We start from the raw sequence: 12272 nt of genomic DNA, 5'->3' as shown, positions 1-12272 counted from the left end.
TTGTACAACAAAAACACATATTATTGAAATCTATGGTGAATTTATAAAATCCAACAGGGACTAAATGGAACCTAGAGTTAGAAAATAAAACAAGTATAAAGTTATTAAGCTTAGTTAATATTAAGTTTTCATTTCCTAAATTCTTTAAAATTCACAATATATTGGGGAGCCTGGGTGGCTCAGTCAGTTAGGCGTCTGACTTTGGCTCAGGTCATGATCTCGCGGTTGGTGAGTTCAAGCCCCGCGTTGGGCTCTGTGCTGACAGCTCAGAGCCTGGAGCCTGCTTCGGATTCTGTGTCTCCCTCTCTCTCTGCCCCTCTCCTGCTCATGCTCTGTCTCTGTCTCAAAAATAAATAAAACATTAAAAAAAATTTACAATATATTAATTCTCCTTTTGATATTTTCCATTATGACTTCAACAAAATTCTCCTTAAAAATTAAAATTTATTAGTAACACTATTGAGAAGGATAACCCATGCATTTATGAAAACAATGCTTGTATTTTAATGTAGCATCACCTAAGATTAGTTATTAAAATATATTTTCTTAAATTTTTTTTTAATGTTTATTTATTTTTGAGAGAGACAGAGACAGAATGCAAGTGGGTTAGGGGCAGAGAGAGAGGGAGACACAGAATCCAAAGCAGGCTCTAGGCTCTGAGCTGTCAGCACAGCACCTGACGTGGGGCTCGAACTCACCAGCCGTGAGATCATGACCCAAGCTGAAGTTGGATGCTCAACCGACTGAGCCACCCAGGCGCCCCAAGATAGATTTTCTTAAAATAGTTGATTACTGCACAAATTAAAACCGTTAGAAGTTCGTGGTAAGGAGAGACAGTTATGGGTGTTTGATATCTACGTATGTTTTAATACGTCACATTAAAAATCCAAAATATTGGGGCGCCTGGGTGGCTCAGTCGGTTAAGCAGCCGACTTCGGCTCAGGTCACGATCTCACGGTCCGTGAGTTCGAGCCCCGTGTTGGGCTCTGTGCTGACAGCTCAGAGCCTGGAGCCTGTTTCAGATACTGTGTCTCCCTCTCTCTGACCCTCCCCCGTTCATGCTCTGTCTCTCTCTGTCTCAAAAATAAATAAATGTTAAAAAAAAAAAAATTTTTTTAAAAATCCAAAATATTAATCTGAAACAATTAAGTCACATTAAAAACAACTCAAGAGAAGCGCCTGGGTGGCACAGTCGGTTAAGCGTCCGACTTCAGCCAGGTCACGATCTTGCGGTCCGTGAGTTCGAGCCCCGCGTCGGGCTCTGGGCTGATGGCTCGGAGCCTGGAGCCTGTTTCCGATTCTGTGTCTCCCTCTCTCTCTGACCCTCCCCCGTTCATGCTCTGTCTCTCTCTGTCCCAAAAATAAATAAACGTTGAAAAAAAAAAAAAAAAACAACTCAAGAAAACAGCTGGGAAAAGAGATACGCATTCAGATCACAGAAAAAATACCCTAAATAGGTACTGCATAGTGATTTCTTATGTGAAACAGCTGATTTTCTAAATGTTCAGAGTATAAACTAAATTCCATGATAAAATACAACTATTAAGACTTATAAGTGAGAATATTATTTAAAGCAAGATGCCTGATATTTTTCATCATTTTTACTCAAAATGTCCCTTTTCAACAATGTGACAAGTTTATACCTTTTCCCCCATTCTTTTTTCCCCTACCACACTCACTACATATTTAAATGGAAAGAAAAAAAGACATTTACCTCACCAAATGGAGTGTAAAACTGCACAGTGTTTACATCTTTATCCTGAGTGACAACCTTCTGGGAGCCTGCCACAGCCAACACGCTGCCAGTGTGGTTCCACTGGATACTTACTACAAACATGCCAGTATCAATTAAAACGGGATCTACTCAAAAAGAAAAATGAAGTAACTGTGGTAAAATACTTAGCCTTAAGAACTTTATAAAGAACAATTTTAAAATATTTTTTTAAATTCTCCACATTAAAAAAGAAAAGAGAAAGAAAAATGACATACTCTGGTCGTTCTCATGTCTCATGATTTGGCACCTCCCATTGTCAAAACAAATAGCAAGGCAGGGGCAGTCTGGCTCCACATAGCCTTCTTGGCCATGGTACCAGTGAATTCCAGCAATACTGATTGCTCCAGTGACGTTCACCAAACAGTTCAGTTTCATTTTCATCTAAACAAAATCAGTTAAGTTAATACTTCATATTTTAAAACAGATCCGTATAGACTATTATAGAAAGAACACTGAAAATGAGATTTAAAAATCTGGTTTCAGATGCAAGTTCCATCACTTACTGGTTTACCAGCCCTGGACAAACCACTTCAAGCAGAGTTTCAGTTTTATTTGCAAAATAGGGATTAAAAAAAAAAACAACTCACAGAGAATTTATGAGACTCAAATGACAAGAGGTAAATGAAAGAACCTCAAGAACAGCGGTGTCAAGGAGAAGTCGGCCATTATCACTTACACCAGTTAAGTGCATTTGTATAATGCCCTCAACCTCACTACAAACAAAACTGCCCCATAAGTAAGATCAGAGATCTGACATAGCTCAGTCTCACAAAGCTAGAGTTTTCCTTGAGATCATGCTATCTGAGCCTATTCTATTTTGCCTTCTTTCCAGGACCTGACTCTTATCCCTTACTGTTTAAGTCTTCCATTCCTTTTACAATCTTGAGTAACTTGCTATAAAAATATCATTGGAAAAAAAAATATAGCATTGGTATCTCATATAAACTTTGGCTTCTGCTATCAGAAGACACAAAGATTTGGGGTGCCTGCGTGGCTCTGTCAGTTCAGCATTCGATTCTTGATTTTGGCTTAGGCCATGATCTCACGGTTCATGGGTTGGAGCCCTGTGTCTGGCTCTGCATTGACAGCACAGAGCCTGCTTGGGATTCCCTGTCTCCCTCTCTCTCTGCCCCTCCCCTGCTTGTGTTCTCTCTCAAAATAAATAAATAAACTTTAAAAAGAAGAAGAAGAAGAAGAAGACGATGACGACACAAAGATTAAATTGCATATCATCTGACTCATTATCCCTCAGCTTCAATACACTGAAATCTTGTCCTTCCCAGTTACCAGGAATTCAGAACTAAAAGCATTAATTTACCTTGAGGAGACCCAGTATTTTTTTAATTAAAAAAAAATCTAAATAATTGGGAAAAAACATTAATTGAAAACTTTCTTGATTACACAAACCATCATAATAAATAAATGTACATATACATATATAATATATAACATAACCATATAGTTGGGTAACTAAAACTACGAATATATATATACTTACTATAAAATTCCCTTGATTATCATAAATGTGTATTTCTCCACTTGTCATTCCAAAAAGTAGGATTTTACTATCTGCAGACCATGCTACATGGCATAACTGTACACCCTTCAAGTCTTTTCCCCAAATGCGATTCCCTAAAGTAAAACATAAAACAAAATTATTTCATTCAAATTTCAAGGTCACGATTCTCCAACAACTGCTCTAAAACTGTGTTTCTCTAAAGAGCTCTCACATTCTTCACAGAACCATGTGTTTGTTCAATTTATTCAGTCAATAAATATCTGCTGAGCACTTACTATGTGCCAAACACCCTACTAAATATTTGCAATAGCAGCTGTTTCCAACTTTCTCCCTTCTCTTCAAAACTCTGACCCAAGACCTCACTCCCAATTAGCAGATAAATTCATCTTCAACTTTGTAAAATTAAATAAACGCTTTTAAAGAAGAAATCCCTCATTCTTACTTTCAAACACTCAGAACATTAAGTGAATCCACACCGACCCTTTCTGCTTAGCGCCCCCATTACAAAGGAAGAGTTTTGTCCCCAACCAGACACCCATCTAGGGCTAATCCCTCCACCTATTTTTTGGTCTAAGCCCTTCCCAGCTTTGCAAAGATCTCCCTCTACTGATTATGCACATTTTCTCTTTCTCTTTAAACTCTTCTAAGCCCTTTCTTACAAGTATTTAAACATACTCAGATCCATCCTTGAAAACCAGCACCTCAAATAAAAACAAACAAAACAAAGAACACCTCCCTCTACCCCAAGTTCCCCTCTAGTCACCATCCTATTTCCACCATTCCTCTACCAGCCTCACTTCTTAAAAGAGCTTATACAGGCAGTCATCACTTCCTCCCCTCCCATTCAACCCTCAGTCCAACCTGATCTGGCTTCTGCCCCACACCTGCACTGAAATGGCCTTCATGAGGTTGTTAATGACCTGTTGCTTTTCTTTTCTTTTTTTTTTAACCACCCCTTCCTTCCTTCTTGATTTCTGTGAATCTGTTTACTCCTTTATCTCCAATGCTTGTAATTCAGTATCCTTTACAGAATTCTCTTCTGCCAACCCATTAAATGTTGCAGGTTCTTATTCCAAGATGGCCCAGTTTTCCAGCTATTCCAATGGTTTAAATTACCATCTACATGCTGGTGATTCCCAAAATTATGACTCCAGTCCAGATGTTTCTGAGCCACAAATGTATATATCTAACTACTTGGCTGTCCTACAGCATAACAAAGTCAACGTGTCCATAACTGAAATCTTCCTTCAAAACCAGGCTTTCTCCCACATCCCTTATTTCAATGGCATCACCGTCCACCCAGCTGTCAAAGTTAAAAACCTGGCTATTCCTCTGGACACTTCCATCCCCTCAGTCCCAAACTCATCAATAATGAGACCCCATCTATTTTACCTCCTAAATATCTCTAGCATATGTCCACTTACTTCCATCCTCTTTGTCATTTCCCTGGTTCAGCTACCATCCACCATCACCTCTCACCTGAATTACCCTATCAATTTCCTAAGTGGTACACCTGCCCCATCTTTCTTTCCTTCCTCTGCAATCACAGAGATGCTTCCAAAGAACAAACCTGATCACCCTGCTCCCATTCTTAAAACCTTTCATTATGCCCTTAAAGTTAAGTTCAAACTTCTTAGATAACTTACAATCTACATGATCTGTCTTTACTAATGTCTCTAATTTCATCACATACAACTCTTTTCCTTTTAGTATTATAGTACACTGACTCTCAAATTTTTTTCAATACCCTAAACATGGCTAAGTTCAACCCCTATGGACCTCCTCCCTATGGCCTTCCTTAGGCCTAGGACATTCTACAAACCCACATTCCTGGTGGCTAATGCCTCAGCAGACATCACTTCCTCCAGGATGCCTTCCCTGATCCCTCCAAGTCTGGCTTAGATACTTCTACTACATGTTTGCTGTATTTTCCCATCTCAGCACTTATCACAAGGCACTGTAACTGCTTGGTTACTAATCCACCTCTCCTGCTCTAGATCTGAAATACTTTTTATATACCTAGTGCCTAGAACTACAGCTGTCACTTTATGAATTCTCAGAAACATTTGGGGAATAAATGAAGTTACAACAGAAAAAAAAACAAATGGAAAAATGAAAATCATTTTGAAATAAATTATTTCTCTATAGAGAAAATTTCACATTAAAACAAAGGTACAGACCCTCGGAAGCCCCAGTGTTAGCTATGAATTAAAATTTGAAAGACCTAAGTTTTAAAGCTACAAAACACATGTAGCAATAACAGATTCAGTTCTATTAAAAAATGACCAGATGAGGGGCGCCTGGGTGGCTCAGTCGGTTAAGCGTCTGACTTCGGCTCAGGTCATGATCTCACGGTCCATGGGTTCGAGCCCCGCGTCAGGCTCTGTGCTGACAGCTCAGAGCCTGGAGCCCATTTCAGATTCTGTGTCTCCCTCTCTCTCTGCCCCTCCCCTGTTCATGCTCTGTCTCTGTCTCAAAAATAAATAAACGTTAAAAAAAATTAAAAAAAAAAAAAATGACCAGATGATCATTTCACGACATAAAAATATCAAATGATTATGCTGTACACCTAAAACTAATGTTATATGTCAATTATACTTAACAGTTCAATTTTTTCAAAATAACCATAGATTGTTATATCTCTATATACTTGAAAGTAAATCTATGTATTTATAATACAGTCTAATACATACAAAATAAGTTACATAATTAGGCAGACATATTTAAAATAATCCTGAAAAATTAATTTACCTTTTTTCTGTGCCACTGTAGGAAATTTTTTAAAAATAGAATTTTTACTTGGAACACCTGGGTGGCTCAGTCAGCCAAACATCCAACTTTTTTTTTTAATTGTTTTTTAATGTTTATTTATTTTTGAGAGAGATAGACACAGTGCGAGCAAGGGAGGGGCAGAAAAAGAGGGAGACACAGAATCTGAAGCAGGCTCCAGTCTCTGAGCTGTCAGCAAACAGCCCGACATGGGGCTCAAACCCACAAACCATGAGATCATGACCTGAACCAAAGCCGGACCATTATTAACGGACTGAGTCACACAGGTACCCCAGCATCCAACTCTTAATTTCGACTCAGGTCATGATCTCACAGTGCATGAGATCAAGCGGCAACCCCCACCCCTGCATCAGGCCCTGTGCAGACAGCACGAGCCTACTTAGGATTCTCTCCCTCCATCTCTTTCTGCCCAACTCCCGGCGTGCATGCATTCTCTCTCTCAAACAGATAAAACATTAAAAAAATAATAAAAATAAAATAAAAAACGGGTTTTTTTACTTGAGTATACTTAAAAGTAAATGTTTCTTGAATGTTATTAAATTGTATATCAACCATTTTCTCTGTGTTTTTCTGTCAGAAGACTAACATATGATAATTAATTAAACCTCTAAAGATAAAAATGCCAGCCAAATCCTGATCTCCGTTCTGTGTGCAACAAAGTATTACCATCCACCGAACCAACTATCACAGCCCCGTCTTCATACACAATGCAGATCTTCTGTCCGTCAGCATTCCAGCTCATACTTCGAACCACTGATTTATTTCTGTTGTTGATCATCTCCTCATACCAAGAGCCTATTGGCACACACACACACACACAAAAATTACAAGTCAAAACTTTCACATTAGAGTTGAAAACATTCCACAAAATACACTGTGGAATAAATGAGTGCAAAATTTTCTACAACATGAGACGTTAAACAATAAAACCTTCAAATCCAACATAAACAAACAAAAAAAAATTAGCTGAGGCCTTGACCAACAACTGCTTCAAAGATTATCACAGAAAACACAATAAATGCCCATCTTTTCTCTCTTTCTTCCTTTCTGTCCATTAAAAAATAAAACTCGGGCCGCCTGGGTGGCTCAGTCAGCTGACCGTCCGACTTCGGCTCGGGTCATGATCTCACGGTTCGCGGGTTCGAGACCCGCATCGGGCTCTGTGCTGGCAGCTCAGAACCTGGAGCCTGCTTCAGATTCTGTGTCTCCCTCTCTCTCTTCCCCTCCCCTGCTCATGCTCTGTCTCTCTCTCAAAAATAAATAAACATTAAAAAAAATTTTTTTTAAATAAATAAAACTTTATTTGCTTTTGAAGGGCCAAAACAACTGACTTCTCTCAAAGCCTAACTTTTCCCACTTGAAAAACTTCAGATGATAACCAAAGGAAAAAACAAAATAACCACAATAATTTTATATGTATGCATAAACTCTCCAGTGATTAATTACAAGTATATTGAATATCAGCATATTAGGTAAAAACTCTAAGCCTGCTTGACAAAAATTTTCTACAGTTCAAATCACTTTAGGGATTTCACATCACTAATGCTGAAAAACATTCATGTACACAGGGCTGGGGTGACAGGTCTCAAGGTACAACCAAATGTGAGGCAAAACACAAGGCCATTTTGGTATCAGAACTCTGGCCTGCAGCCAAGCAAATAACCACGTATTTTGGAAGAACTAGTCGAGCAGGCATTATCAGAGTCTGAACTCAGGACCTGAGAAGACCCACAGAGGAAAAATACAGCTTATCTTCATCTCCTATACTCTCACCTTCCATCCCTACACACACATATACACACATAAACCTTGAGAAACATAAATAAAACTCAGGTACCAAATTTTTCAATTAAGAATTTTTAAATGGTATACCCTGAATGTTTTCAAAACACCACACATGAACTAAGGTACTCTTCTCATTTAAATATGAGACCCCAAGAGATCATGTATTGTGAGTTATTTTTCTGATAATAGTGATGTGCCTAAATTAATCCTTCTCTCGCTCTGTCTTGTAGGCAAAAGGCACAAATCATGAGCCAGTAGAGCAGAGATAAAATCTGTATCCATGAAAGAAAGGATGCTAAATGGCTCAATAAGGAGAATGAATTATTGCCTCTGACTTCTTAATGTTTTTATGTACTGGACCAACTCTAGCCACTGATCACACAGAAAATAATTCTTATCGGAAACCTGGCAAAAAAAGATCTCAAGTAGAAACTATCCAGCTAAGGGCGTAAATTCATTGTGGAGATAACCAACAGTCATCTAATTCACTTTCTTCGTGCAAGGTCACAGCTCAAAAAAAACAAAAACAAAAACAAAAACAAAGTTAAAAGGAAAAGTAGGCAGCAATAAATCCAGAAATATTACCCCTGTGAGGTCAGGATGAATTCCTGCTGCTGGTTAAAAGGAGTCTATTTCAAATATATTGTTTCCCCATTCAAATACTGTAATCCGGACTCTAATCTGTGAAAGATTACATAAACTCTCCTAGTGTACCTTTATATAACATCCAAACAATGATAAGCCCATTTTGATCACTGGTAGTCAACTTCTGATATTGTTCATTCCATGTTACAACTTGAACCGAACCTAAAAAACCATAAAACAATTCAGAAACTAAAAAAAGGCTACAATTTCAAATTTGTATTTTTATAATAAACACCAACAGCATGTTAAAATCAATATGGCTCCTGTGCAACTAAACAGGATTTAATATCATTCCAAAATATTCACAGCATGCAGTCACTATTATCACTCATTTTCTACAACAATGTGTGATACTAATTTTCATGTTTATTCCTATTTCAGGCCAGCAAAGGCACCTATTATGGTCAAATGCAAAAGCTGCCATATATCTGATGACAGAAACAAATATAAGTAAGATTTACCCAACTGGCCTGATTCCCAAGGATTATAATTCCCAAAGGACAATATACTACGAACTTGGGGTTTCTTTCCAGGGGTGTAGAGGTTGTCTGTGGTTGATGTATGCCCTAATTTCTCTTCTTTCCCCCTCTTGTTTTCCATTCTATTAGTAACACACTCTTGAACATATCTTAAGCCTCTGGGTTATATGAACAACTGATTCTTTTAGTTTTTTTAATCTCTAAATGCTTTAGTGTATATTTCATAAGAAGACATTCTCTTTCATAACCATATTACAAATTAGGAAATTTAACACTGATATAATATTACCTAACCCCGGTCTACATTCAAATTTTATCAACTGTCCAAATATTGTCCTTTATAGATACTTGTTTTTCTCATTCCAAGATCTAGGATCATAGAGTACATTCAGTTGTCGTGTCTCTTTAGTCTACTTTAATCTGGAAACATGGGATAGATTCTAAAAAAGGATTATGTCCTACCCATAGACAGCAGTATCTTTTAATATATAAAAGAACTACTCAGTTTTAGATTTATCGAAGATGTTGTTTGATCATGTAAAACTTGTTGAAGGACTCTAAGCTCAATTAACTATGGCTAAACAGAAATGATTACTTTAAATATTATCATTATAAAAAATGATATCATTTCTGCAATAAGTAGATGGTTTCTCAATGTCTAGAAATAAGACCATTCAAATAGGATTTTAAAAATTACATGACTCACCACTATGACCTTCTAGATTCTGATTCATAGAAAGGTTACTAGGGACTGCAAGACCTCTCAATTTTGCATCATCTAGGAAAAAGAGACATCATGGCAAATACATTAAAGTAATAGATTATATGACTTTGACATTTCTTCCTGGATGATTTTAGAAAAAATTTTTTAAGAATGCCTCATTCTGATCTATTTTTCTCATGGTGGAAACATGGACAGTAATATATACCCCCTTGCAGAGATACTATTCTGACAAAATAAAGCAAAATGTATTTTAAAAACATTGTTTACCCAGTATATGAAATATACTGGTAATTATTATTACTGCTATTCCTTCCCAGAAGATCACAAACAGAAATATTTACGATATATAGAATGAAAGCTCTAAAGCATAAGAGGGCTCAGAAAGTAAAGACTTTGGAAACTGGTTTTTACTACATTTTGCAGAATCTTATATGCATTCATTCATTCATTCATTTATTCATTCAATGAATGTCTACATTGTGTTACGCACTGTGGAAGCTTCCGAATATAAAATGATAAAATAGTTAAGGCCTCTCCCCTAAGAGAGTTTGTAGTCTACTGAAGGGACAGATATTAAACACACACTCACCCACCCACATAAATATATATGCATATATGTAAAATCATAAATTGAGAAAATAAAGCCGTAAGAAGAGACAGTAACAGAGGGAGACTGATTTAGATTGGAGGAAGGGAGAGCCAGGGAAGGCTTTCTGGAGAAAGGAGGAGGAGGAGTCCAGACTCAGAAATACCAAGTGCAAAGACCCCACGGGTCAAGTGTAGAAGCTCTGAATCCAAAATGTAATTTGCTTCAGCCCTTTATCTTACAGAAGAGTGAACTAAAGCCCAAAGATAAACACCAACTTGCTGAAATTCTTTCAGTATGGCAGAGCTGAGGTCCCAACTCCAATCACCTTACCTACATCTCCAACTTAGATTGGGGGACTGTCTAGCTCTCCATTCTACAGCAACACTAGGGATGCTAAAGAAATGTGAAGCTGCTATGGTTCCAGAGAACTAAAAAAAGACAAATCAAGCTGTAAACACAAGGAACTTATAAACAAAAATGTTTTTAAACATCTCATTTTCTGTTCTCCGGAACTAGGTGAATAATTATTAACATATCTGATAAGCAGAAAAGATGACACCAACCTGCAAATGTGACAAAATGTGAGATTTTGTGACCTTATTAAAACTCAAATTGTCATTTTTCTTAAACTCTAAATAATAGAGCAGAATAAATAGACATAGCACAAGGCAATGTAGTGACTTAGTTTGCATTCTTCATTCTTTTTCATTTTCCATCAGTAACTTGAGTAAAAGCCATTTGATATTTACATTCGATGTTCTCTGAACTTTACTGCAAAAATACTCTATAAAAACAGCACTGAATGTTTGGAGTCTTGTTTGTTTTTCATTTTAAAATAATTAGAACTGCATAGTGACAAATACCAAGAGCAAATCTCAACGAACAAATGATACTAGGCAATTTTCCATCCAGTTCAAACACTTGGGCTTGCTTTCATTTACCTGTCTGTGTCTCTAATTTCAAAACTTTCAGTAATCCGTCTTCACCACCACATGCTATGAATCCTTGGTCCTTGTTCCAAGATACACATTTCAGCTTTACGTTATCGGGAATGGCGACCTGAAAAACAACCACAGCCACTCTCACAGCTTTTCATGGAGGAGTTGGAAAGTGAGTTACAGATGCAGGCTGAAGAAGTCCCCCCAAGAAATAAAAAATGGTCAGCCTTGCAGACAGTGTACTGTTAGGAAAATGGGCATGGCACGATCCCCTGAACTGCCCGGCGCCCTACCATTTTCGAAAGGACGGCGGGGGGAGAGGGGAGCACACAAGAAGGGCACTGACTGCAGAGGAACCCAATGGGAGAGTCACCTGAGAAATTTTAAAGGAAGGAAACGGGGAAAAGAGGTATAAATCCATACCATTGATCCATATTCCCTTTCCACACATAACACTTAGGATACCCTTTTGTTATTACTTTTCTCTCGCCCGCCAGCCCATGACGATCCAGTGAATTGAAGTCACCTGGATCAACAGGTGGAGAAGGAGCGGTAGGGAAGCACGCAGTGATCGGTCCTGCTGAGGTCCCCAAAAAGACCCAGGCAGGGGGCAGGAATGGGAGAGAGTCGTGCGAAAGGGCTCTTGGCTCCGCCGAGAATTATCTGGGACTCGGGACCCGAAGGAGGAGGTCCGAGGCTGGACGAGGCAGGAAGGTGCGAGGTGGGAAGGCGAAGGATGCGGGACAGGATGCGGGATTCGCCTGCAGGACGCGAGAACAGAGGAGGAGCTAGGGCGTCAGCGGGAAAACTCACTTTCTTGCTCAGGTAAAAGAACATCCTGGGAACCCCGAGAAGACGACCCCAGCCGTCCAGGCCCGCCAAAGGAAACCTTTTTCTAAGTCTCCAGTCGCGAGTACCAGAAGCTCTTGCAAGCGCCTGTCGCCCTGGCAACCACCGCCGCCCAGGCGCATCCGGGGCGCTGAGAGACACTTCCGGCGGCGGCGTCGCACCGCCGGGCGTCGTGCGCCT

General features: G+C 38.7%; 1 protein-coding gene across 3 annotated transcripts in view; it reads right to left on the bottom strand.

Moving 5' to 3' along the window:
* The window catches only part of WDR35 (WD repeat domain 35), a 61554-nt gene extending 49366 nt beyond the window's left edge, over window positions 1-12188 (bottom strand). For 2 of the 3 annotated variants that reach the window (XM_047854043.1, XM_047854044.1), the window contains exons 1-8: window positions 12057-12188; window positions 11247-11364; window positions 9699-9770; window positions 8583-8675; window positions 6750-6878; window positions 3273-3406; window positions 1990-2155; window positions 1715-1860 (exon numbers count right to left, since the gene is read on the bottom strand). In XM_047854043.1, coding sequence (XP_047709999.1) covers window positions 1715-1860; window positions 1990-2155; window positions 3273-3406; window positions 6750-6878; window positions 8583-8675; window positions 9699-9770; window positions 11247-11364; window positions 12057-12080 — 882 coding nt within the window. In that variant the 5' untranslated portion in view covers window positions 12081-12188. Of the gene's footprint in view, window positions 1-1714; window positions 1861-1989; window positions 2156-3272; window positions 3407-6749; window positions 6879-8582; window positions 8676-9698; window positions 9771-11246; window positions 11365-12056 lie in introns of those variants that run through there. The other variant, XM_047854045.1, reaches the window with a different exon arrangement.
* Between the last annotated feature and the right edge of the window lie 84 nt (window positions 12189-12272).

Source organism: Prionailurus viverrinus, chromosome A3 (assembly GCF_022837055.1).
Source record: "Prionailurus viverrinus isolate Anna chromosome A3, UM_Priviv_1.0, whole genome shotgun sequence".
Taxonomy (NCBI): Eukaryota; Metazoa; Chordata; class Mammalia; order Carnivora; family Felidae; genus Prionailurus; species Prionailurus viverrinus.
This window is presented reverse-complemented; position numbering and strand designations above follow the sequence as displayed.